The 24,821-nt window shown below is 46.8% G+C and overlaps 2 protein-coding genes across 4 annotated transcripts in view; one reads left to right on the forward strand and one right to left on the reverse strand.

Annotated features, from left to right (window-relative positions):
• Window positions 1–138: 138 nt before the first annotated feature.
• TELO2 (telomere maintenance 2) lies at window positions 139–24,667 on the forward strand. 2 transcript variants are annotated; one of them, XM_066198057.1, is made up of 21 exons: window positions 139–467; window positions 876–1,153; window positions 1,710–1,778; window positions 2,951–3,098; window positions 3,470–3,572; window positions 4,300–4,368; window positions 5,206–5,347; window positions 6,595–6,731; window positions 7,458–7,546; window positions 8,637–8,747; window positions 9,395–9,480; window positions 9,734–9,831; window positions 10,765–10,881; window positions 11,827–11,898; window positions 12,433–12,603; window positions 13,303–13,394; window positions 14,210–14,309; window positions 14,815–14,879; window positions 15,531–15,646; window positions 18,634–18,744; window positions 24,432–24,667. In XM_066198057.1, exons 1-20 carry the CDS (start codon window positions 139–141, stop codon window positions 18,735–18,737), a joined length of 2,496 nt encoding a protein of 831 aa, XP_066054154.1. In that variant the 3' UTR covers window positions 18,738–18,744; window positions 24,432–24,667. The 2 variants fall into 2 exon arrangements, with proteins under 2 accessions (XP_066054154.1, XP_066054153.1); XM_066198056.1 differs by lacking the exon at window positions 24,432–24,667 and adding an exon at window positions 20,551–21,113.
• IFT140 (intraflagellar transport 140) overlaps window positions 20,063–24,821 on the reverse strand; it is a 95,091-nt gene continuing 90,332 nt past the window's right edge. Inside the window, exons 23-30 of one of the 2 annotated variants that reach the window (XM_066198054.1) lie at window positions 24,645–24,788; window positions 24,131–24,259; window positions 23,740–23,922; window positions 22,842–23,048; window positions 22,476–22,688; window positions 22,230–22,396; window positions 21,113–21,254; window positions 20,063–20,562 (exon numbers count right to left, since the gene is read on the reverse strand). In XM_066198054.1, the coding sequence (XP_066054151.1) occupies window positions 20,365–20,562; window positions 21,113–21,254; window positions 22,230–22,396; window positions 22,476–22,688; window positions 22,842–23,048; window positions 23,740–23,922; window positions 24,131–24,259; window positions 24,645–24,788 (1,383 nt within the window). In that variant the 3' untranslated portion in view covers window positions 20,063–20,364. Of the gene's footprint in view, window positions 20,563–21,112; window positions 21,255–22,229; window positions 22,397–22,475; window positions 22,689–22,841; window positions 23,049–23,739; window positions 23,923–24,130; window positions 24,260–24,644; window positions 24,789–24,821 lie in introns of those variants that run through there. The other variant, XM_066198055.1, reaches the window with a different exon arrangement.

Here is a 24,821-nt window from a genome sequence, read left to right on the forward strand (position 1 = left end):
GCCCGGGCGGTGCGGTGCCGCGGCGGCCGCGGTCTCTTTAAGGGGGTGGTGCTTGTCCCCCTTCCGGGGCTGGCGCCGCTCATTGGCTGCCGCGCAGCGTGCGGGAGAGCGCGGCCGCCGCGCGCTTCCCTCCGCATGATGGCGGCGGCGGCGGCGCCGCCGGGGCCGCGACTCGCTCTGGACCCGGGACTGGAGCCCGTCCTGCGGGAGGCCGTGGCGGCTCTGGGCCGGGCCGGGGGCGAGGAGGGGCTGGCGGCGGCGCTGGGCGCGGTGCGCACCTCTCTGGCGGCGGTGGGCGGCCCATCCGCCCTCGGGGAGCGGGAGCGGGCGCTGTTCGGCGCCTTCCTGCGCAGCCTGGCCCGGGCGCCTGGCGCGGCGCTGCCCGAGGGCGTGTGGCAGCGCTGCTTCCTGGAGGGCCCGCCCGGCCTTGTCCTCTGCGTCTTGCTGGAGGCCCTCGGCTCCGCGGGGTCGGTACTGCTCCCCGGGGCAGGCAGGCGGGTGGGGATCCCCAGGGCTGCTCTCGGCGCGCAGCAGGGTTGTCTGGGGCTGCTTTCAGCTGGGCCCAAATGCGCGGGGGGACGGAAATGTGGGTGGGCGCGGGCGGCCCTTGTCCCGCCCTGAGTGCCGCACGATGCTGTGCGTCCCGCGGAATCACAGAGCTGTTTCGGTTGTGGTTGTTGAAGGTCATCAATGTTTGGAGCCGAGGAAGCTGTAGATAAAAAGATATTAAAATGGCTTTAATTTGATTTTTTTTTTAATCCAGTGTAATAGAGCAGAGGCGCTTCAGTGGTGATACCACAACAGAAAAGCACTAGCATGCAAATCTTATTTTTAGCATTTAAAAGAGACACGAACTTACAGTTACTTTCTTCCAGCTCTGGCCTTGACCCGAGGGAGGTAGCTGGGGTCCTGGAGCAGTTCCTGCAGGAGGGCCGGCTGTCAGCATTACTGTGGGAGGTCTGTCAGCAGCAGGCACAGGCGGCCTGCCCGGAGCTGCAGGACACCCTGCTCAACAAGATCGTGTGTTTGCCCGAGCACGTGAGCAACAAACTCCGGGGGAAAAACCCACCAGTATTCTTCCCGCAGAACTATTTCCCTCTCCTGGGTGATGCAGTTCTCCAGGTGCTAGAGAAGATCTCTGAATCTCTGCGGGGTAAGGCTGCAAGGATGACTGTACTGTAAGGTGGTGTTTCTGAAGAAGTGTTTTGTGCGTGGACCCCATGGCTGCTGCTTGAAATACTGATGAGTAGTGTTGCAGAGCCTCACATTTCGCCTTCGGGCTATCCTAAAAGCATAAAGTCTCAGGAATGAGGAAGATAGCTGAGGCCTTTTAGAATCCACTGAAAGCAGCAATCCTCCAAGCAATTAAACAGCATCGTCTGTTGCTAAAGCTTAGTTATGGTCACTTGGTGTGTGCTGCAGGAATTGTTTGGGAGATATGAGTGCTACTGTATCAAACAGTGGCATTGCTACCAGGGACAATCGTGTTAAAGTGGGGCTGAGCTGCTTTAGCCTTCTGCTTATCAGTGTAAATAATACCGGTTTGTACCTGAAGGCAGGTAGTGGAGGAAGGGAGAGATGATGCTTGAAGAGAAAATTAATGTATTTTCAGAATTAAGCACATGTGGAAGTCTCTGCACCTCCTCCTGAAGGTTGGTTGGAGGATGCTGGTGCCGTGTTTTTTTAAGCTCATGTCTGTTTTATCCCAGGTGGCTTGGACTGCTCCATCTCCTTTGTGTCCCATGTCCTGGGGAAGGTGTGCGTTCATGGAAGGCAAAGTGAGTGTTTTACTATGCTGTTTTGGGGAGGGGGAGAGTGTTTTAGTGTATTAGCATGGGAGGATGACTGTGAAGATGATCAGCGGAAGGAGTGGGAGACCAGAGAGTTAATTTGCAGCTGTTCTGAGTTGGGCTGCACAGGCTGCTCTTTGAGGCTGCTCAGCTGTATCTGGTAGATGTTGGTGTTTTTCTGCCAAATGGGACCTGTTCTTCTCTAAAAACTGATGGAGAGAACATCCTCATCAGGATGAGAATAGGGATGGGCAGGTTCTCATTCTGCCAATTGAGGTATGACTATTGAATTATGACTATTAAATGTCTTGTAGTGCTTTTCATGTCTGAAAGTGAATACCAGTGTAAGTCCCTGCCTACATGCAGTAGCCCTCTTGTGGGAGCAGCCATTGGTCTGGCATTGCTTAGGACTTTGAAGCCTCTGAATGCAGTAGTTTACAGGGCTGGGGAAGAAGAAGAAGAAGGGAGATTTTCTGGCTCTTTACTGTGATGAGGAATTCTGGCCAGTTCCTTAGGCTGCTTAGGGTAGTTCTTACCAGTCATTTCTCCAGTTCTTGTTTGAGCATGAACAAAGAAGAGCAGCAGAGCTGGGGAAGGGTCTGAAGCACAAGTCTGATGAGGAGCAGCTGGGAGGGCTCAGCCTGGAGAGAAGTCCTCTCAGGGGGGAGCTTCTCATTCTGCAACTCCCTGACAGGAGGGTGCAGCCAGGTGGGGGTCAGGCTCTGCTCCCAGGGAGCAAGGGACAGGACAAGAGGAAGTGGCCTCAAACTGTGTCAAGGACATTTAGATTAGATATTAAGGAAAACTTCTTAGTGGAAGGGGTGGTCAGACATTGGAACAGGTTGCCCAGGGTAGTGGTGAAGTCACTAAATCTATGGAGGGATTTAAAAGCCATGTGGATGTGGCATTTGGGGACATGGTTTAGTGTTGGCTTTGGCAGTGCTGGGTTATAGTTGGGCTCGATGGTCTTAGAGGGCTTTCCAACCTAAGTGATTCTGTGATTCTAGTAGTATTTCTACTGCAGGAGCAATTTAGAACTGTAAACTGTACAATGTTTTTTTTTCACGTTGTGAAGATCTTGAAATTCTCAGGTCAGGGTCAAGTGCCATTGTTTCAGTCCTGCCCATCTGTGGTATTTACTGTTTTCTCCTGTGCTTCAGAGGAAATTCTGGGAGTTTTGGTGCCCCGCCTGACAGACCTCACTAAGTCAGACTGCATCTGGCAGAGGATATGCTGGCGGTTGGTGGAATGTGTGCCAGACCGCTGGATGGAGGCAGTGGTCCTTGGTTTTGTGCAGAGAGCACCCAGGTAAGAACTCTGCTTTTTCCCTGATCCACAGCAAAGGCAGGAATTGTCACAAATACTTGCAGAATCAGTCTCTGAAAAGTGCTGTGTTTGTGTAGGTGGTTTTTTACACTGCCATTTCCTAAAAGACTCAAGGGATAAAGTAGTTGTTTGTTGCTTCTTAGGGAGAACCTACACCATTTCTTAAGTATCTACATTATGACATGCAGTGGAAAAACAAGGGAAAGCATTCTTTGCCGTTACTGGCTCACTTTCTGAGTTTAGAGGTATTCTAGAGACTTGGTTGCAAATAGCTGCTCTCAGATTTTCCTATGATTAGGAGCAGCGTGACAGCAATAACGTGGATTCCTGATGTTTTGTTGTTGTCTTGTTAGGGCAGATGTTTTATCCAGATTGCTGGGGAACCTTGTTGTGAAGAACAAGAAGGCTCAGTTTGTGGTGACACAGAAGATACTTCTCTTGCAGTATGGCCACACGGTGAGGACTCTGTGGGGAACAGCAGTGTAGTAGTGCCAGGTTTTCCCTGGTGCCAGTGTGGTTTTTAGCAGAGCTGTTACTCTTCCTGAGTAAGGTTTAACTCTTCATTCCAAAATGAGCCCTCAGTCTCCCCACAACATGTAGCAGATCGTGGTGAACAGTAGCTTTGAAATCATGGGATTCATGTGCTCTCTCAGGGTTAATGGTGATTAGTGGAATTCCTATACTACTCTGAAACCAAGTAATTATTTGCACAGAGTATCAGAATTCTGGGGAGCTAAAGGCATTTAGTTATTTTAGAATCTGAAAGAGAAGATTGAAACAGCCAGGATCCACCCTCGGAGATAAGAATTAGATCAAGGACATGAGACGAGGACCGTTGGGTTTTTTCCTGTGCACCTAAGTTTGTCACAGGGTATTAGGAACTGTACTGTGGCTTGTGATGCTGTTGTGAGAGATGTTGTTTAGACTTTATAAGTTCTGTGTTTATCTGGTTTTGTTGGTGAAATACTGTACTGTAGTTCTGTCGCAGTTTTCCATGTATTTCATCGGCAACTGCATATGTGTGCTTTCTTGCTTTTTAAATTTTGTTTACTTTTCTGTCTCTGAATGTTGTCAACCAGTCCCTCAGAATGTAGTTTAATGTAGTAAATAAAACCAGACGCTTGTCGTTGCTGGATGACAGCTTTATGTCCAGTTGAAGCAGGAGTTGTGGTTTTCCTTGCAGACAGCGGTGCTGCAGAACCTCCTTGGCTATCTGTCCCTGGACGGCCTCCGGCGCGCCTTGTTGCTCAGAGTAAGATTCACTGAGTCGCTGATGAGGTGTCTGATGGGGAGCATGCTGCTCTATGTGTGTCTGGGGGTGCTTCTCTCAGACTTTCTGGTTGCTGTTCATGAGAGTGAAGGAAGCCTAGCCATATCACAAGTGAACTGGGATAAATGAATTAAAGCTTTCTGCACTACTGGCATTAATTTTTCATTCGGTAAATGAATTTTTAATTGGTAAATTGTCTTCCAAGTAGCAAAACTAGTGATGCTTGGGTTCTGACAAATATCCTATGTCCTCTGTCCTTCTCAGCTTTCTTAGTCACCCTGTTTATGTGACTGGGCACATGGCAACAAGGAATCAAGTTGGTGGACAGTTGTCTGTTTACCAAATGGTTGATGTTTCAGAATCTCTCTCATGCACATTTTCCTCAGTGGGGATGGCAGATATTTTGCCTCTCTAAGTCAGCAGTGGGATGAAATTTCTATGAAAACTGTATATCTGGAAATCCCTTCCATTTTGTCAGATGTTCTAAAATGATCTGGTAGAACTGACAGTTATCTAAAATAGGACTAAACACAGATAAAACCTTATAATATCATACTGTTTTTTGATAATAATACATATTGCTTTGCAGATTTATTAAGGAGAAATAAACATTACTTTTAAATTTAGAAGCCCATTATATTTAACAATATCGTAAGTGGAAGTGCAGTTCTTGGGTGGTCAAACACAGTGCGTTTTGGGCCCTGAAATACAAAATTTGTCTTTATTTACTTGCTTTGTAGGGAGACTAAAAATGTGCTTCAGAAAATACCTCTGTATAGAAAAGATCCATTTCAGGCCAACCTGAGTTCTCTGATTTAGGTGCTGCAGGAGCTGTTGGAGACTTGGAGCAGCAGCAGTGCTGTGAAACACTCCCCAGCTGAGCAGCAGCTGTACATTAGCAAGGCCATCCTCATCTGCCTCTCCCACCTGAAGGAGCATGAAATTGAGAGCTGCAGACAAGGTGAGACTATGTGAGAAGGAGGGCTTAGATTTGTTTAGCAGAGTGTCTTACTATGAGTAGAAAAATATCTTGTTTTGATCTGTGGATGAGCAGAATTGTCCCATTTTCACCCTGGCCGATGGGGTAACGTGCTGCAATCTTCTTTAGTACCAATATGATGGAATTCCAAGTGCGTAATTCTAGGTTATGGAATTGAAGGTAGCCTGTCTTTGCCTTAAGGTTCTTACCTGAGCAGTGGTTTAAAAACCCTGAAGTTTTGTCACAGGAAAACAAGGACTGACTCTGGAACTAGTGAGAGGAATGGTGGGATTTGCAATTTATAGGCTTATCCTTGGAGCGTGGGTGCAGCTCCAGAGAGCCAGGGAAGGTGTCTGGGGTTAAAAAGCTGTTAGCTTGGTGTCTGACAGTCCATGGGCATTCCTCAGTGTGAAGTGAGCAGGTTAGTCACTGGCATGGACCTCTAGTTCTGTGCTCACACTGGGGTCCTGGGCTAACATCTCTGTTTCTGTTGCAATTAAAAAAAAAACCTGTGCAATGTCCAGAATTACTTCTGTGTGTGTGTGTGACTTATGGGGGATGTGAAGGTTCAGTTCAAGACTTGCTCATCTGTTTATTTTAGAATTAATTGTTCTTTAAGTGAGTAAATGACCTGATATGTATTACCAGTTCTATAGTTTTATAGTCAGTTTTTTGTCTGACAGCTGTGGAAAATACAAGCTCTCTGAGACGAAGGAGGTCAATCAAACAGCAGTAAGCCTGCCTGATGAAGCTGGCAACCAGTATTCCCTGGGGGCTCAGAAATACTTGTATTATCTGCCTGTTTGTACTTATCGAAAGTTAGGCAAATATCTGTTTCTGTGTGATTGTTGTACTGGTGAGAACTTGTAATATCCTCAAAACATTACATTATTTAAGTGACTCTGAAGTGCTCTAAAGCCAAAGTAAAGATTGACTTGACTTACCATCCTTTTTTGTTTCAGTGAAAGCCAAAATATTGCAAATTTAGAGTATATTGTAATGTTTTGTTGACTTTGTGCCCCGTGGAAGGGTCTGGGTTTGCTGTGCCGATGCTGAAGGGCAGCACTGACACTGCAGGGAGGGAAGCCGCAGTTCAGGGGCCCTTTCTGTCCATTATTGGGTGGTGAGTGGCTAAAGCTGCCCTTAGGGAAGCAGGTAAAGATGGGTGTTTGTTTCTGTCACTGTTTTGGAATTTCAAGCATGCACTGTTTGCTGGTTGGTTGTTTCAGAGCTTCTGATGAGCATGATGGAGGGCATGAAATGCCACTTGGACAGCAGTCTGCCACAACTACAGCGTCTGGGCATGGTGGTGGCAGAGAGCATCAGCTTGAAAATAAACACTGAGGGGCCTGTCCTGAAGTTTGAGGTGAAGGTTTCAGTGAAATTTATGACTGGTGTGCTGGGCTTAGAGGAAGTAAAAGCTTTAAACCAGATGATCCAGGCCATAATAGCACTTTTTTTATCTGGAAATAAGGAGAGGCAGTCACACCTTCAAAAAGAGAGAATCTCTTCCCAATCTCAGCCCAGTTGTTGTAATGGTCAGGTGACTGAGAGTTACCTCAGGAGTGCAGTCTTCTGGGAGAGGTTGGGATAAACTTGGTAATTAAAGTTTATCGTATTGCATGAGGGAATCAGAATCTGATTCGTGGGAGTTGAGAGGGAGCTTCAAATCTAAATTAGTAGTGTGCATTCAGTCCCCCTGACATGGTGGGAAGACCTGTTCTGAGCTGGGATTATCAAGACTGACTTGGAGATATTTGCTCTGCTCTTCACAGTAGAATTTATGTGACTTATTGGATTAAATCACATTAATTCTTAAAAAGCCTGCCACATTTCTCCTGTCACATTGCCATTTATTAAATGTTTGAAAGATGGAAATAACATTCAGACAAGGTGTCATCAGGTACTACTTTTAAATATAAGGACAAAGATTACAGCTGCCTGCTGCTGTCAGCACAGGAGTTGAAACAGGATTGATGAGGGTTCATCTGCTCGTGATTTAGTCTGTGGGCAGTACAAGGGTGAAATGTTGAATGCTGGGCATATTTGAAGTAAGTAATAGACTGCAGCAACAGTTATTCTGAATGTCTAGTATGAAGAAGATGATGAAACGAGAGAATTGAAGTCCCTTCTGGTGCAGACTCCATCACTCTTTGTTGTCCCCAGCCTTCCAGATGATGAGTAAGTTATTGCTACCATTCATGCCATCTCTTTGCCCTTCTTTATGTCTTACTCCCATTGCACACAAGAACTATATACAGTATTCAAGATATTTTATGTATTCTTAAACATCATAATGCACCACCTTCTTACAGTGTGATTTAATTACATTCATAATTCAATTGGTAGTGTGTATTAAAATTGCCTGTTGATAGCTGCATGTGGTGAAACTGTGGTGTAGGGGTCTGGTGTGCCCTTGGCTAGAATCAAATGGGCATTTCTGTTTGCTTCTTGGAAATCTGGTATTTCTGCTGTATGCCCCTAGCCCATTTATCCCTGACAAAAATCTACTGTGTCTGTCACTCTGGAGACTAGCTCTTCAGTGCTCTTAACTTCCAGAGCATCTGCTGAGGCTCTTTGAAGCACTGTTTGATCAGCAGATGAGTGAAGCACTTTGTTATTAGCAGATGAAGCTGTCCAGCACTCCAGAGAAGTACAAAAGATTTATTGCTTCCATTTTAGGGGCATGATCAGCATAGACAGCTGTTAGAGAAAGCTTTTGAGAATCATAGAGATGAAGGGACAATGCCGAAGTCCACAGAAATAGGTAGAGACAGAAAAATATTCTCAACTGCTGTATTCATTCTATGCAATGGTTAAAAATGGCCTTGAACTTGCAGGGATGGGGCAGCCACAGCTTCTCTGGGCAGCCTGGGCCAGGGCCTCACCACCCTCACAGGGAACAATTTCTTCCTAATACACAATCTAAACCTACTCAGTTCCGTTTCATTCACAGTTTCAAATCTGGTTCAAGTCAATGTGATCTGGTTATTGGAGTCTTTTCTTAGCAGTCTCAGGTACTGTGCAGGGAAACAGAAAATTAGCAAGTTTAAATTTTTTATCCATTGCTCTTCTGTTAGAAGATTCTGCTTCTTTTCCCCCCTCTCTCCATTCTTCTTCCCAGTACTTTGTGTCAGCCAAGCTGGGTGTGAAACTGCAGCAGGAATAATTATCTGCTGTTCTATTTAGGCAGCAAGGTTGGTAGGGTGGGTCGTTTCTTCCTTGTAAGAACTATTACTGTATCCATTTTAAAACTTCTTTTTCCTCACAGCAGGAGTGAGAAAGCAGGTGCTGCAGTGCCATTGGTACCAGAGAGTAATGAGAAATCCCATACAGCAGCCCCTGTGATGCCAGATGAGGAGTCAGATGCTGAGCTTGACAGGTATGGGGCAATAAATAGGGAGGAAATGGAAAATAAATGGAAAATCAGTGTCAGTACCTGCATTTCTTGGCAATTGTATTTTCTGACTTTGTTTGGCTGAGTGGTTTGCAGCAGAGCAGGGCTTTGCGTAGGACATTGCACTAGTCAATAAATTAGGCAAGATTTGCATTGTGTGCAACCACTGTATTTGTTCCATTTGACTTAGATATATACTTCCTGGAAATTGTGGATGTATTTACCCATTTTAATAGTGGACCTGCTTTATTCTGTCACTATATAAAGAAATCTATCTATCTATATATGTTAATATGTATGTATATATTATGTATGTATGTGTGTGTGTGTGTGTGTGTGTGTATATATATATAAAAATCTATAATGAAATCTCAAGAGTCAGTTTCTAGGCTCTTGGTCAGCTAACTCCTTCTTGTACTTGGCCAGGAGATCCAGTTCCAGATCTGGTCAGAGAACTGCTCTTTCCTTAGAATTCCCAAGGATCCCTCTCAGGCCAGGCTTCAGCAGTGCTGCTGAGTGATACAGGAGTGACATGGTTATGACAGTGTATGCACTGGTTCTTTGTGTGGCTAGCTGAGGAAAGCAAGAACATCTGCACCCCATAAACTAACCCCTACCTTTATTTCTTTTAGTGATGATGACCTCATCCCTTATGACACATCTGAGGATAAAGAGCTAAAAATTAAGGCTCCTGTGTATATCCGAGACTGTATTGCAGGTAGAAGATTTTGGACTGAGTTTTTATCTGTTTCTTACTGAGCTTGGGAGAGTGAAGTCTATAGGTTTGTTTTTTATGATCTAATTTGAAGAAGGTATAGAATTTTTGAGGAATTTTTGAGGAATTTCACTTTAGTTTCTAAGTTGGTCATGCTGAGTGTGTGTACCAAGACAGATGATTGGCCGAAGGAATTTTGGCTATACAGCCAAACACAGCCATTCTGTTAATAACGTTGTTTGTCCTTCGATTTCAGTTCTGACTGGATCAAGATCTGAAGATGTGGACAAATGGGAAGCTACAGTCAAGGCCCTTGAGGGCTTGGTTCGGAAGAATCCAGCAGCAACAAGAGAAGTGAAGTATTATGATCTAGGTTACAAAAGGGCTGTACTGTTAGAGGGCCTGTCACTTTGCTGTCATGAGGAGACTAAACATGCCAGTGGAGCAGGAGGCCAGGCTAATGTGTAGGTGGGTTCAAGGTACACATTCACAAGCTTTCAGCTTGGAAGTAGAAGGAAATAGTTGCCTTGAAGGTGAGGCTGTAGAGCACAGTGGAACAGAGAAGCACTAAAATTGCTGGCAGCAACCCTGCCTTCTTGCAGCTCCAGTGCTCAAAATGAAACATCCTACAAGTACTGCTTGCCAGTGTGAGGAAGCTCCATGCTTTGTACTGTGTTGGAAGAACACTACAAATGCAGATTACAGAGCAGCCATTTTGGATTTTGAATTGAAATTCAATTTAATTGTTATTTCCCAATGAAAATGGGGGCAAAATCAAATGAACTTTCCCTATTTGCTTGTACAAGCATAATGTCTTGTGGAAGGAGTAGTTGGATTGTACTGGTCAAGATGAAAAGCTCAGGGGAGAGGAACCTGGGACGAGGTCACTGTGCGAAGAGTGCTTGCCACTGCCTCCTAGTGAACACTTGAAAGTGTAGGGACACCAGCTGAAAAAGAGAAGGGCTGTGCTACTGTACCCTTTAACCTGTCTATTACAGTGATAATTCATTCTATGTCATCATGCTACCACTTCTCCAGAAAGCCCAAGTGAAATGTGGATAGAGAATTGTCAGATGGAGGATCTGTTCAGGGTTTTGAGAAATAAGTCTGATAGCATTTGGCATTTGTGTTTTCTCTTCCTCCTAAGCAATGGACATACTGCCTCCTTATCCTTAACAGAATACCTCCTTGTCTTTGTTTAAACATTAGAATTGGTCCATAATTCCTGTGAGGAAAGAACTCAAACACCATCAGGGTTTTGATTTATTTTTTTCATATTTCCATCAGGTTAGTGTGGAGCTGGCAAAAATATTATTGCATCTGGAGGAGAAGACCTGCATTGAAGGCTTTGTGGAACTCCGTCAAAGAGCTCAAGTAGCTGTTTTAACCACAGACCCAATACCTGTGAGTTCCTCCTGCTATTTTCCTCTCTCCAGTTGAGGCACAGGCAAAAATGGAAGCAGCTGAAGTCTCTCCTTTGATAGAGGGAGCTGTCAGTGTGGTAGAACAGGTAGTTCAGGTCTAACAACATTCATGCTCCTGAAAAATCTGCAAGGAATGACTGAACCAATAGGAAAAAGACAACGCTGTCAGACTGGAGGAACTGTTTGGAGGCTGCTGGTTTGAGTGTACCTGATAAGGCAGATCAGATAAGGACTTGTTGTACCAAGGGTTTCACATAGAGGGAGGCTGAGGCACAAAGGGCTTCTACAGACCTGACTGGTGACTGTAATCAGGGAATCACAGACTGGTTTGGATGGGAAGGGATCTTTAAAGCCCATCTCATTCCAACCCCCTGCCATAGGCAGGGACCCCTTCCACTATCCCAGGGTGCTCCAAGCCCTGACCATCCTGACCTTGGACGCTTTCAGGGATCCAAGGGCAGCCACAGCTTCTCTAGGCACCCTGTGCCAGGGCCTCCCCACCCTCCCAGGGAAGAATTTCTTCCTAATATCCAATCTAGATCTATCCTCTGCCAGTTTATTACCTTTATCCTTCATGCTAGCCAGGCCCCAGTTAAAGGGCTCCCTCCATCTTTCCTGTAATGCTCTTTAAGTTCTGAAAGGCCACAGTGAGGTCTCCTAGCTGCTGTGGTAGTTATTTGGGTACCTCTGCATAGGAGGGAGAGAAGAATGATGCAGTCTTATCTGTCATTTAATTCTTTTGGGAGAATCTAAAAGTGGAAGTGTCCGAATTTCCTATTTGCACTCCGTGTTTCTTCCCTTCTCTTGGAGGTTTGCTGTTACCTGACAGGAAGCAGAACCTGTGAAATTAAATGCTTTTAGAGTTAATGGGAAGGCTGTTTCTAGTCTTGGTCTGTGTTCATTGTACCCTGATTTTTCTGTACAGGTTGCAAAGTACTTGACCTCCCAGTTCTACTCTCTGAACTACAGTCTCCGTCAGCGCATGGACATCCTTGATGTGAGTGCTCTCACTTTCCACTTTCCTGCTGTCTGTTGCACCAATGCTGAGGTGTAACGAGATTACCTTTTATTTCTCATGGGAGAGGGCAGAGACATGGGAATCTCTTACGTTACTATTTGTGTCTGGCACTCCCCTCTTGTTCCTAACCCTGCTACACTCCATCACACAGGGATCTCTCCCCACAGAATGCAGTGCATGTATCGGGCATTTGCCTGGGAGAAACCACTGTTTACTTTCACATCATCAGTCTGTTTTATCTTCCCTTTGTGAAGGACAGTGATCTGTCTGTGACTCCTTCCACACCTGTGTCTGAAGAAGGAGCCATTGCTCTGTTTCAGGGCTAAGTGACCAAGTGATTGGCCAGTACCTCAGAGCCATGTGGCTGTTGGAGGTCAGCTTCCTACTGTTCTTCACTCTGAAACTGTTGTGCCTTTCTGCCTTGTTGCTCCTGTCAGTTTGGATGCAGGTGATGCTGTTGTTGTTCCCTAGGGATTGCCCATTTTTAACTGAACCTCTCTCTGTTTTATCAAGGTGTTGGTTTTGGCAGCTCAGGAACTGTCCTGTCCCAAATTCCATGGGAAGACCAAGCATTCTGGTGCCCAAAAGCCTTGTATCCAACTCCCTCTGGGAAGTGACAGCTCTAAGGACTGGAGAAGAATTGTTGATGAGAGGATCAAAAACAAGACTCGGAGATTTAGTATGGTGAGACCAGAAGCAAACTAGTGTTAAATCCACTAAAAATAGGGACACTGGGAGTTGCTGTAAGTTCTGTCTGGAAAGAGCAAAATACCTGTGGAAGTGGACCAAATCCAAAGGAAAGTCAGATAAATATATACTTGAAGTTTCAGAGTCTGAGTTTTTTGGTGCAGACTACCAACTCTCCCAGCAGGGAGAAGAAGATAAACCTGAAATTCCTTACCTGACTTTGAGGGGTAATTGTTGTTTTGAGCCTGTGTGGCCACTGCAGGGAGCTGTGACTGCACCTCACAGATCCCCGGGTCTCCGTCAGACTAGCTGCCTCTGGATTAGAGTGTCTCAACCTTCCTGTTTTCCAGGGAGATGAACTGATGCCAGTTCATCCTTGTTTTCAGAATTCCCCTGTGGTTCAGCCTGGAGAGTTTGCCTTCCAAAACTCCTTTGTCCCTTGCATGTTCTTTTTCCTTATATCGAACTGAGCACTACTATTATATACAATAGGTATATTGTATTGAAATGTTTAGATGGGGAGAAGATCCAAAGGGGGAAGTGAGCAGTCCAGTCGGGAAGCTGGTAGCCATAGGTGTACAAGCAGCAGTTGACAATGGGCTGGCTGCAAGGAATCTGTAGTCTTGACAGTGTCCAGTGAAGTGGCAGAGCTGGGTGCTGTATCTTGTGCCTAGACTTCATTTTTCTCTTGTGCAGGGTCAGTCTCATGTGGAACTGGCTTCCCACCCAAACAAGTTCAGTTCTGTTGCTGGGTATTTCTTTTTCCCATTGATTCAGCACTTTGACAGGTGAGTGTGAACACCTTAGGATGTGGGATTTGGGCATGGCAACTGCCAGAGTGAACCTTTCTGCTTGCCTCAGAGCAGCAGGCTACATACAGCCCAGGAGCTGTGCAGGAGCCCAGTGACACCACATTGACACTTGGGTCCTTCACAAAGCTTGGGGTGGAGAGGGTTGTGGTCTCTTGGATTTACCCTTTGAAGTCTTGTGTGGCAGGAATATGTAGGACCCTGCAGAAGTGAAGATCCATCAGCAGGTACACAGACAAGTAATTCTGACAGTACCACACCAGTTGTCTTGGCTGAGCCTCTACTGTGGGAGGTTCACGCAAACCACAGAGCTCAGACTGCAATCTTAAACCAAAGTTAACTGTCTCAAGTTGGGCTCATCACCTGTACTGATCTTTGAGGCCACAGTATAGGACACAGGACACAGTTATTGTCAGTCCCTTAAGTCTTCGTGAACCTAAGGAAGGCTGAGTAATCAGCTCCATGATAACAAAGATCATTGTAATACCAGTGGTAATGCTATGGCAGTGGGAGCAGCTTTTGCCTTATAGGTCTTTCCAAGTAAAGACTGTTGGTAGAATGTGTGATACCTGCTGTGTGAGTAGAGGATAGTGCTCTGGGAGATACTGGTCTGGGAGAAAAGATGAGAGCAAACAGCTCTGACCTCTATCAACCTAGTAGTGCCTGTATAATGACTCTTGTTGTAGGGATTCAGGCTTCTGGGGACAATTTCCCCTGCATAACCTCCTGACTGTTCCAAAGAGGTGCTGATCAGCCTTCTCACTGCTACACAACTCTGTGTCTTGCACTTGCAGGCCTTTAACAACATTTGATCTTCTGGGGGAAGATCACTTAGTCCTTGGAAGACTGGTTCACACTTTAGCAATCCTGATGTACTTGGCTGTCAACACTGTGGTAAGGAAGGGCAGAGAGCAGGGGTGACTTCCAGCTGGGAACTTGAGGCACCTTCTGGAACAGCCGTGTGCTTCAGGGCCTGCTGCACTGAGACTGGCAGCAAGTTGGAATTGAGTGGGCTGGGAAGTTGTGAAATGGGCTGGGAAGAACTGGACAGAAAAGAGACATGGGATTCAAGCCACCCCTGCACTATCTTTTGCTTCTTGTCAGCTTTTTGGGGGGTTGAGCACATTATTTCACTTTACTGCCAAAGTTTCCCCATCTGTAAAATAAATTCATTTGTAGCACTAATCTTGACCTTTGTTTAAGTATTTGGACAGCACTCCCAGGCACATGGTGGGATTGTTGGGGTGTCCTGTGCAGGGCAGGAGTTGGATTCCTGACCCTTGTGGGTCCCTTCCAGCTCAGGACATACTGTGATTCGATGAGCAGTATGTCTCAAGGCCCAGCTCTGCGTGGCAGTGTGGATGGTGTTCAGTGGTGCTGTCACAATCCTCTTTTGCAGGCAGTGACAGCAATGGGAAAGGCACTGCTGGAGTTTGTTTGGGCGCTGCGCTTCCACACAGACTCGTGAGTTACTGTAATTGCATGCTCTCATTTTTAAAGATCAGCTGTGAGCCAGCCTGCAGTCATGATTTGTCCTTGTCCAAGACGAGCATCTGGCTCAGAGTGTCAGTGACTTAATGCACAATTCGCACACAATGCACAGCGTGCACAGTTTCATGCATAGTGCACACAATTTACTTTGTGCTCTCTTCCAGCTGTGTGTTCTTATGACTGAGTTTAATGCCAGCCCAACATATGAACTTGGCTGGTGTCTTCTAGTGTGGCAGTACAACTGTTACCTGTAGAAAGGTTGACGAATTTCCTGACCACCTGTCCATGTGATGGTTTCATCTGTGTTTACTCAGGGAGCTCAGAAAACTTTAGATTAAATTCCAGCATTCAGCCTTGGAAAGGAATTAAGACATGTAGCCAAAAGTCTGTAAACATCCAATTTCTGTTTTGCTCTCAGATATGTCCAGGACTCTGAATTGTGCTAGACTCCTGTGCACAGCTTGGCAGCGGCTCTGTATGTGGGGCACACTGTGAGATTACACCCCTAAGCAGCAGGAATATGGCAAAAGTCATGCCATTTGAAACAGGGGAGCCCCTGAGGTGAGGAAGTCAATGCAGAGCATAAAGCTGCAGGCTGTTAACCAGTGCGGTCCTTCTCCACAGGTATGTGCGCCAGGGCCTTTTGTCCTGTATCTCCTCCCTGCTTCTCAGCGTCCCAAAGGAACAGATTCTGGAAGACATGACAGAGGAGCTGTTGGAGGCTCAGTCCTGGCTGGGAGGTAAGACATGGTGGGGTGCATCAGTGATTTTTCTGGTTGATGGTGCAGTCTTTGTGCAGCGTCTTTTAAATTGTGATGGCAGCAATGATGTCCTGGCATGAGAGATCTGCAGAGATTGGGCACCAGAGATCTGCATGATCAGCAAGTAGAGCACCGTGCGTGCCGTAGGCATGCAGCACTGAGGTACCTGAGGCATAAGCCAAGAGCTGGGTATGGCATTACAAACTGTGACTGTCCTCACAGGCCACCCAGAAAAATCCCCAAAGATAGTCTGTGGCCCCTTTCTCTGTCTGAGCAGCCAACCACCCACGTCATGAAGCTGCAGGAAGTGTTGTCTTGTTGCCTGTTAACACCCAGGCAGTGACTTTGGCCAGCAGTAACACACAAAGCTTGTACAGCCTGTTTATACATGCACTCACGAGGGGGCTGTTGTCAGAGCTAAAAACAGGAGGAAGAAGAGCATGGCCTAGTCTCTAGTTTCCTATTGTCAGTAGAAAGAAAAAGCTACAAAAGACAGCAAATTACTTCGAATTCTGTATCCAGCACACCTTATGTCAGCGCAAGCTGTCTGTGAGTTCTGGCAGGCTGGAGCTGCACAGATCAGTGCTAAGGTACTGCAGTGAGCTGGAGGGAAAAGAAGAACTAATGCTGAAGCCTTCACTGTGTTCTGAGGGTGATTCTTGTGATTCCCTGGACTGGTTTCCTTCACCATTCTCACTCTTGGTGAGTCGCTTCCCACAGGGAGCAAGCAGGAAAGCAACACTGACCCAGCTGGCCTCTGATCCTGTTGGGCTGGGGTGCTCTGTGCCCTTTGAAAGGAAGGGAGCTGCCATGTGGGGCCGAGGACTTCACTTTTCCCATGACATGATGTGCTCTCGGGAATCTGCTTGTCTCTGCATTTAACCCTGCTGTTACCAAGTGAAGCCTTTCAGGAACATATTTCCAGCATGAGGGTTTGCGTAATCTGTTTCAGTGAGTTATTTTGGGGAGGAGGATGACCAAGATAGTAGCATCTTCTCATACTTGTAGGTAGTGTAATAGCCTGTCTTTTCATCTAGTGCTTTTGCATGAAAGCTGCGTGGTTATTCCTGGTGGGAATGAGAACGGGATAAGATAACTCTTATTGGGTATACCAGAGAAAGGAAAACTGCTGTAGGAGTCATTCAGAAGCCTTAAAGAATTCAGCTTCACATACGGTCAGGTGCAATTTAAGTGCAATTTAAAGGGCTTCTAGAGCTGCTTTGTGAAACACACCAGCTTTTTGGGCTGTGCCTCAGCTATTTATTGGATGGGGAAACAGTTGCACGGGAAGGTACTGGGCCGTCCCTGCTGTTCAGACAGGTCAAGTCTGGTACCTGAGACCTGCTTCTGTGACTGAATCACAGGTCTGAGCTCATGGACTTGGCTGTTGCTTCATGACTCTTCAAGACAAGATTTGCAAGAGGTGTCATGTATTAGCTCTGCTGTAGCTGGGAATGAGTAGCTGTCCTGCATGGGAGCCTTGACTATGTCTTTTAGCCACTCTGGGTTTCAGCTTAAAGCATTTGTGTTTCTCTTGCCATGGCCAAAGCACAGCGATGAACAGTGGGATTGGAAATTATACTTGAAGTGCTTAGTAGAAATCCACAAACTTCTTTCAATTCGTTGTTACATCACCTCTGCAAACTGCTGTAGTGTGTCCTATGACTGACTGTTGACCCTTCAACCTGTTGGCTGCAGCCCTGGCACTATCTTCTTACTGGATGCTTTGGGACATATCAGCTACGGAGAGAGGCGAGAATCCGCTTTGGACTTGTCCATCATTGCCCTTAGTTGTCATGCCGCACTTGCTGTTCAGCAGCCTGATCCTTCCTGGGGGAGAGAGGGAATACGCTTCTAAACGCTTCTAGGAAATGATCCCTTTGATTCCTCAGCAGCTGCCTTTGAGGGAATTCCCCACCCCTTGCAAAGGCTGTGCAGCTATGTCCTGGCTAAGTGTGGTTTATGTCAGGACCAACAGGATGCTCTGGTGCCTTGTGCCTTCCATGCAGTGCCAGCAGTGTTCGTCCATGCTCGTGGAACAGAAACGGCACCAACAGCACTCTGACCTTTTGAACTTGTTCCAGTCTGCCTTGTAACCTCCCTTTTTGCCTTCTGCAGAGGGAGTATGGAAGCACCAGGGTGCAGCTCTCCCTGCATTATAAATAGCCCTGCTCCAGTGACATGAGTCATGTGTTTGGGCTGACAGTGCCAGGCTCCCAGCACTTTGCTTGTGCGTACAGGATATCCTCACACAGGCTCCCTGCTCTTCCAGGCTCCCCTGCTCAGACATCCTGCATGCATCCTGGTTGTTACTTTGCAGGCCCATTAAGGGCCCCTGGAATAACAGCTGCTGGGAACAGCCTCGTGCTGCCCTTACATGCTGTGGGAAGTGTGGAACTCATTTATCAGAAGACTGGTCTCTGAGAGTGGAGAATATGCTGAACCTTGAGGCCTCTCTCCTTTTCCCACTGAAACAGCATCATGACCCCAAATTCAGGAAGGAGCACTGACCGTTTTAGATTGCAAGAGTGGCAGAGTCGAGACTTCAGACTTTGGAGAAAGTGGATTGCTAACTGCAGACTTCATTCACACTTGTAGCTCAGCTGTACAAACTTTTGTGTAGCTCAAGGTGACAAGTACAAATTCTGGCACAGAGATTATCCCATGGGATCCAAGGTCAGACAGTTTCTATAGTGTTTCAGACCAACTGATTGTTTGTTTCTCCTACAAAACTGGAGCACTACCCCATATGGCAGTCAGGGCTTGGCTGAACTCACGCTGCTTTACATGATGAAGTGTGTGCGTGTCTGCCTTCTAGCCTAATGCAGTTCCTGCAAGAGCTGATGTCCAGCCCAGCTGTAGGTGCAAACGCTGTTGTTTAGTTCTGTGATTGTCAGTAAAACAATGAGAAGTGTTAAGGGCACTTTTTCCCATTCTCCAGTTAACAGTGGCTGCTTCTTTTGCAGATGTGATGGAGAAAGACCCTGATGGGGACTGCAGAAGGCTGGCCCTGCAGAACTTGCTGCTAATGGAGAACCTGAAAAAGAAACTTGAAGCTGTTCATTCCTAGCTGAAGGGTAACAGAAATGACCTTTACCTTGTGCTCTGGCCAGCTGGATGTATTCGGGCACTGCTGGGGCCTCTTCAGCAGTCACGTGGCTGGAGGAGAGGAAGGGGGAAGGGTGCTGAGCTGTAAGCCAGTGAGCCTGACTTGACATCTGGACTTTGTAGTAGAGGCCAACTGAGTGAGCTCTGGGTATCCGGTACAGCGTGTACAGATGCAGGAAGGTAGGCGAGCGCTGCCATCCTCCCGCACCCCCAGCCCCCACCCCAGCTATTTATAACCTTGGCAGGTCTGAGCACTTGGCTAAAAATACAGGGAAGATCTCACAGAGCTTTCTTGTCAGAAAAACAGGAGGGCTGCAGAGGGCCACTTGCTACTATGACCTGCCCCTTACGAAGGCTCCCACGTCCCCGAGCAGCGGGAGTTTGGGGGACCAGCTGTTGGTCTGCTGCTGGAAGGGGTGGCATGGTGGAAAGAATGGCACTGCTGATGGGATGCAAGCACTGGATAGCTATACTGAAGTGCTGAAAGCGTGCTGGGCTCTAAAGGCCTGAGCTAGAGCTGGGCTGTTGTTAGGAAAGAATAAGACAGGGAATTCTTTTTGTTTAATCTTAGTGCAGAAGTAAGTTTCTACTTAAGAATAAATAATGTTCGGATTTTGACCTTAAAATCTCCCCAGTCCTTCTTCTCTGAAAGCAATTTAGAAACTTCACATTCACCCCAAGCTTTGAAGCAAGTCAAAACACGAAAAAGAAAAATCGTTTTAAGTGTAAGGGCTGGTCGGTAAGAAACGTGAGTGACCTGATAACTACCCCTTGGCAGGGCAGGGTGACAGGCAGAGAGGTGAGCAGAACCTTGGTTGTTACACTGAGCTTCACTTCTCTCAGTCCTGCTTGTGCCAGGGAAGAAATTGACTTCCAAGAATCTGACTAGTATAGAGTGGCTTGATGTAACTGGTCTTTGGAGAAGGAGCTTCTCGGTAAAAAGAAGCTTCAATTGCTCAGTGACCCAGCTTGAGCAGAGGTTGGACCAAGGGGTATCCAGGATCCCTTCCAACCCAGGCATTCTGTGACTCTGAGGTTTACCCCAGATGTCTGTAAGTTGTTGCTCTACCCCCACGTGACCCTCTGATGTATTTAAACGTAGAAGCTTTTGTCGGGAAAACTCTGCCTTCAGCCTGCAGGTGCGTGTAGCCTGACTTTTAACCAAGCTCCTACCCAAATGGGATGGGGATTGTTTTCAGAACGTCTCACTTACAGATCTGCACCTTAGCAGATCAGAGTTGTAATTGAAAGGCAACTCACAGTTTCCACCTCAGTTATTCAGCTCTTTGTACTGAGAAAAAAGTGAAGTTACAATATGCAGTTCTTACTGGTTTTTTCTGCCTCAAATTTATTAAAATACTAAAAACAGCTTTCTAACAGGATGTACACGTGAATTGCTGTATGCTGTGCTTGAGAGAACATATTAACTTGAATACTGTTGCTTGTACAGTCAAGCAGGAAAAATAAATTTCTTGGTAATAACCAAAAAGCTGTGTGGCAGCAGCACGTGACTGATTAGGGCCCTCTAATGAGGATGGAATAAATGAGCTGACACTAAAGTCAGCTTTGCATTTGCTAAGTGCTCATTGTCAGGGGTCCTCCACTTCATCAGCCACTTCCTCCTCCCTGTTGTCCGTGCTGCCGTGGCCAGTGTGTGCTGGGGCTGGGGCTCGGCTCATGGGAATGCCAACTCCTCGATGCACGGCCTCCAAGGTCTCTGGGGACACATAGTAGCTCAGGTTCGAGGCTGGAATTCTTCTCTGCATCTCTTCCAGGTAGCGATAAGCCTAAAGGAATGCAAAGATCACTGTCAGAGGATGCACTGCTACAGGGGCCCCAGCAAATTATTTCTTGTGCTTTGCACATTAGAAGTGAAGTTCATCAGCTGGAGGAACTTGCACTTGGCACCCTCATGTTTCATCGGAGCAGCAGGCACTGGCCCTGTTCAAGGAGCGTGTGGCACATCTGCCCTGAAGGAGTGAATCACTATTTCCTGGAATAACTGCCATTTTACTGTTTTCTTCTCTGGCCAGGTGGCGAACACAGTGTGGTGGTATTATTGTGGCACGTGCCCAGGCAGACCCTCTGTTCTTGTTTAATCACTGGGAATGCTTAAGAATATTCCACTATTTATGCTCTGTGTCCTGCGAGCTTTCCTTTTCACGTCTCCTCCCACAGAATGAAAAATACACATAAAGTTACTGAGCTGGGCCTCACCCTGCTGTGCATTTAGGCTTCTACCATGGAACATCCTCCTCCATGAGAGCCACACTTCACCAGGCTGCACAGGTGGACAATATGGGTTCTGTAGGTTAGAAGAATTAAGCCTTCACTTACTGTACGGAATTCCTCCACTTGTGCATAATGCTGAACCAAAAATCCCAGGACATCGCCATGCCGGATGGCATCGTCAAAGTCCTGTTCAGCCAGGAGCAGTTCACACTGCCTGACTGCTTCTTCAGTGTCTTCAGGGTAAACTCTGGAAAAGGGCAAAAGGGAAGTGTCACAGCCCAGGGAGAGCATTCAGCTTATCCAGCCGAGGACAGGGTAGAGTTTTTACTGCATTAGGTTTCATGACAGAAGCCAAACAAAACCCGGAAACGCCCCCCTTGTCCTGGGGCTGATTGGCTAGGGGGGGCAGCAAGGGAGGGGGAGATTCTGCCCCTCTGCCCTGCTCACATGAGACCCACACCTGCAGAGCTCCCTCTAGCCCTGGGGTCCCAGCTCCAGCAAGACATGGAGCTGCTGGAGCAAGTCCAGAGGAGGCCATGAAGGTGTTCCAAGGTCTGGAGCCCCTCTGGACCCAGGCTGGGAGAGATGGGTGTTCACCTGGAGAAGGCTCCAGCAGGATCTCAGAGCCCCTTCCAGTGTCTAAAGGTGCTCCTGGAGAGACCTGGAGAGGAACTGGGGACAAGGGCCCTGAGGAACAGGACAAGGGGCAATGGCTTCCCACTGCCAGAGGGCAGGGTTAGATGGGATATTGGGAAGGAATTGTTCCCTGTGAGAGTGGGGAGGCCCTGGCAGAGGTTACCCAGAGAAGCTGTGACAGCCCCTGGATCCTTGGAAGTGTCCAAGGCCAGGTTGGATGGGGCTTGGAACAATGAGATAGTGGAAGGTGTCCCCACCTGTGGCAGGCTTTTGGAACAAGATGGTCTTCAAGGTCCCTTCCCACCCAAATCAGTCCGTGATTCTGTGATTTTATGATAATCACCTTTCTGGCTACACCTCCCTTGATCTATATCCTTCTCTTTCAGGTTACCTTTCCACCTTTAATGCAATGTTTTAAATGCACTTTTAAAAATCACATTATGGTTTGCCTGCTAGAAAAATGTACCAGCAGCTTTTTTTTTTTTGCAGCAAGCTGCAAATTACTTATTAAACTTTAGGTGCTGTTACAACTTCTGATATGATATTTCTGTCACTTAGTTTCTGTGCTCTCCATGCTGCAGCTCACCTCTGAGCATGGATGAAGCGCTTCATCAGACTCATTCTGCTCTGCAGGTGGCCAAGTTTGCTTTCCTGTTCGACAGGGCTTCTGGCCTTTGCTTTGGAAAGGCACTTGTATGCTTCTGTCAGTGCTCTGTGGGCTTTTTCATAGTTCTGATACTCATCGATTTCTACCTGCAAGAGGAGAAAGGAGATGGTTTTGCTCCAGAGTCAATAAATCAAACACCTTCAGCAGTCATAGAAAGGGCAGTACCTGAGCACATGCATCATAGAAACCTGCCAGGAGGTCAAGGGCCCCTCCTTTGGTGTAGAAGCTGATAATGTTCGCAATAATCTTTGCGTCCTTACGCCAATCCAGTGACTGCAGGTAGTTGGCTGCCATGATATAAATCTCTCTCTGTCTGGAAACTCCCGCAAAGAATATAATTTTCTCGGTATCTCCGGATTTCAGCAATGCCCTCATAGCCTGGCAAGGGAAAGAGTGGCACAGAGGGGGAGAGGGAAAATATTGTGAATGCAAAAACACCATCAAGATGGCTCAGAAGTTTCATCTGGGTAGGAAGTCTGCTTCAAAGTTTACTTCTCAAAACACCCTCGCTTTGAGGCTATCCAGACTGACCTTTAATTTGTTGCCTGCTTGTGTGTATTTCTTGGTGGCCACATGGTAGTTGCCTTGTCTCATGCAGCAGTCGGCAATTTGCTCCAGCAGCTCCCTCCGGGACTCCTCAGAGAGATCCTGGGACTCCTTGGAGACTGTCATCTTCTCAGCCAGCTCCTCGGTGATGGTCAGGTTCTGCTCCAGGCAAAGCTGCAGAGCTTCATGGTACTGATGGGAGCAAGAGAACAATGAGATGTTGCAAACACTATCGTGATATCTCGCATTTGCTTGTGGTGTAACCAACAGAAATCAGCTACAAACACAAGCAGCTGAGGATGCTCTGTCTGGAACGCAGGGCTGTAGTTACGTGTCTCAACATCAGGCCCTGTTCAGGCACACACTGTCCCATTTTGTTTGCTAAGAACATGTTTATTCTTCCATGACAGCATTGCACTCACACAAGTATGCCACTAGAGATTCAGCCATTTGACTCTGAACATGAGCTTTTCAGACATACAAATCAGGTTTGTTAGGAATGATCAGTAATAATACTTTCAGCAAATACAAATAAATTGAAAGATTTTGTTAAATATTTTGGTACTTCCCATATAGGAACAAATTCGGAGTAGGCTATACAAAAGCTTGTAATCCAGAAAAGGGCTACGGTGCCCTTGCAAAATGTGGAAGAAAGCCAGCCATAGGAGCTTGTTAAAGAGGAGTGAGCACAGGAGTGGTCTGGTACCGAGCATTTTGGCAAGACTGAGCTGCCAGCACCCCTGAATCACTGACTTAAGAGGAATCTTGAAACTTTACAAGTGTCTCTCCTATCTGTTTACCTGCACAGATGACTGGCTGTGTGCAGGTGCATACCTGTTGTGCTCCTCTACCTGTGCACAGGGGACCAGAGGGCCCAGCTCACCTTCTTGGCCGTGAGCAGCAGCTCCATTGCCTTCTCATATTGAGCATGTTCAATGAAGAACCCAGAGCAGCGGGCAAGCAGGGCCGGGTCGGACTTCTCATCCAGGTCCTCTGCAATGAGCTGTAGGGCCGCAAACTGCTGCGTGGCAAAGGCCAGCTCTAGGGCTTTGGAGAAGTGTCCTGCCTGCAAAATTAGGAATGAGGCTTCAAAGACTAGAACGAGCACTACAGAGCCAGTTCACAGGATGCCCTAGAGTGGCTTAATAAAGTATTACAATGAAAAAATGACTAATAAACAGGATATAGTTAGCACCACAGCTGATTTAACATTCCTTTGCTCTAGGAACTGCTTCAGTGTAAAGTTTGAGAGTTTTTACTATAAAAACATTTACCTTGTGGTATAACATAACAGCTCTGTCCATTTGATCTCCCTTTTCCTCGTAATAGCTGGCTGCCTCTATCATGTCTTCTGGTGAGCTCAGGAGAGCCAGGTTCATCAGCTGATCGTCTAAATTATTTGCCTGTTCAAAAGCAAAGGTTTGGCTTTGGGTGTGCATGCAAGGTTTTCAGAATTCCAACTTCTGGCAAGCCTGTGGCTTTATGCTGTCACATAGTATTAAACTCTCATACCCTTCTATGAAAAACCTCTACACCCATATGATTTCCAGCTTTGATTATGATTATTTCTTTCAGGGAGTTTCTGATGAGCTGTTCAAGAAAATATACTTCCATACCACCAAAGCTTTATTGATCCACCTTTGGTAGAAGAGGTCAGCAGAAACCAGGAGCAGCTTCATCATGGGCTGTCCAAGACCAGGCAGTGTCTTATGGGAGAGAATGGGCACAAACACCTTGTACCACCAAAGGGAGAGCCCTGGTGTGGGTACACTGCGCCTCTCTGCGTACCTTGCACAAGCGGATGGCGTTGTTGAACGCCTGGGCCCGGCTGTAGAAGTGCACGGCCTGCTTGATGTCCTCCTGACTCTCATACTGGCGTGCCAGGTGATAGGAGGCTGCTCCATTCCCCGTTTCATTTGCTATTTCAGCAGCCTGCAGAGGGAATTGTGCAGCTTTACTTCCTGT

The sequence above is a fragment of the Chamaea fasciata genome, unplaced genomic scaffold, assembly GCF_029207755.1.
Source record: "Chamaea fasciata isolate MVZ Bird 193981 ecotype frontalis unplaced genomic scaffold, bChaFas1.0.hap1 SCAF_16, whole genome shotgun sequence".
NCBI lineage: Eukaryota > Metazoa > Chordata > Aves > Passeriformes > Sylviidae > Chamaea > Chamaea fasciata.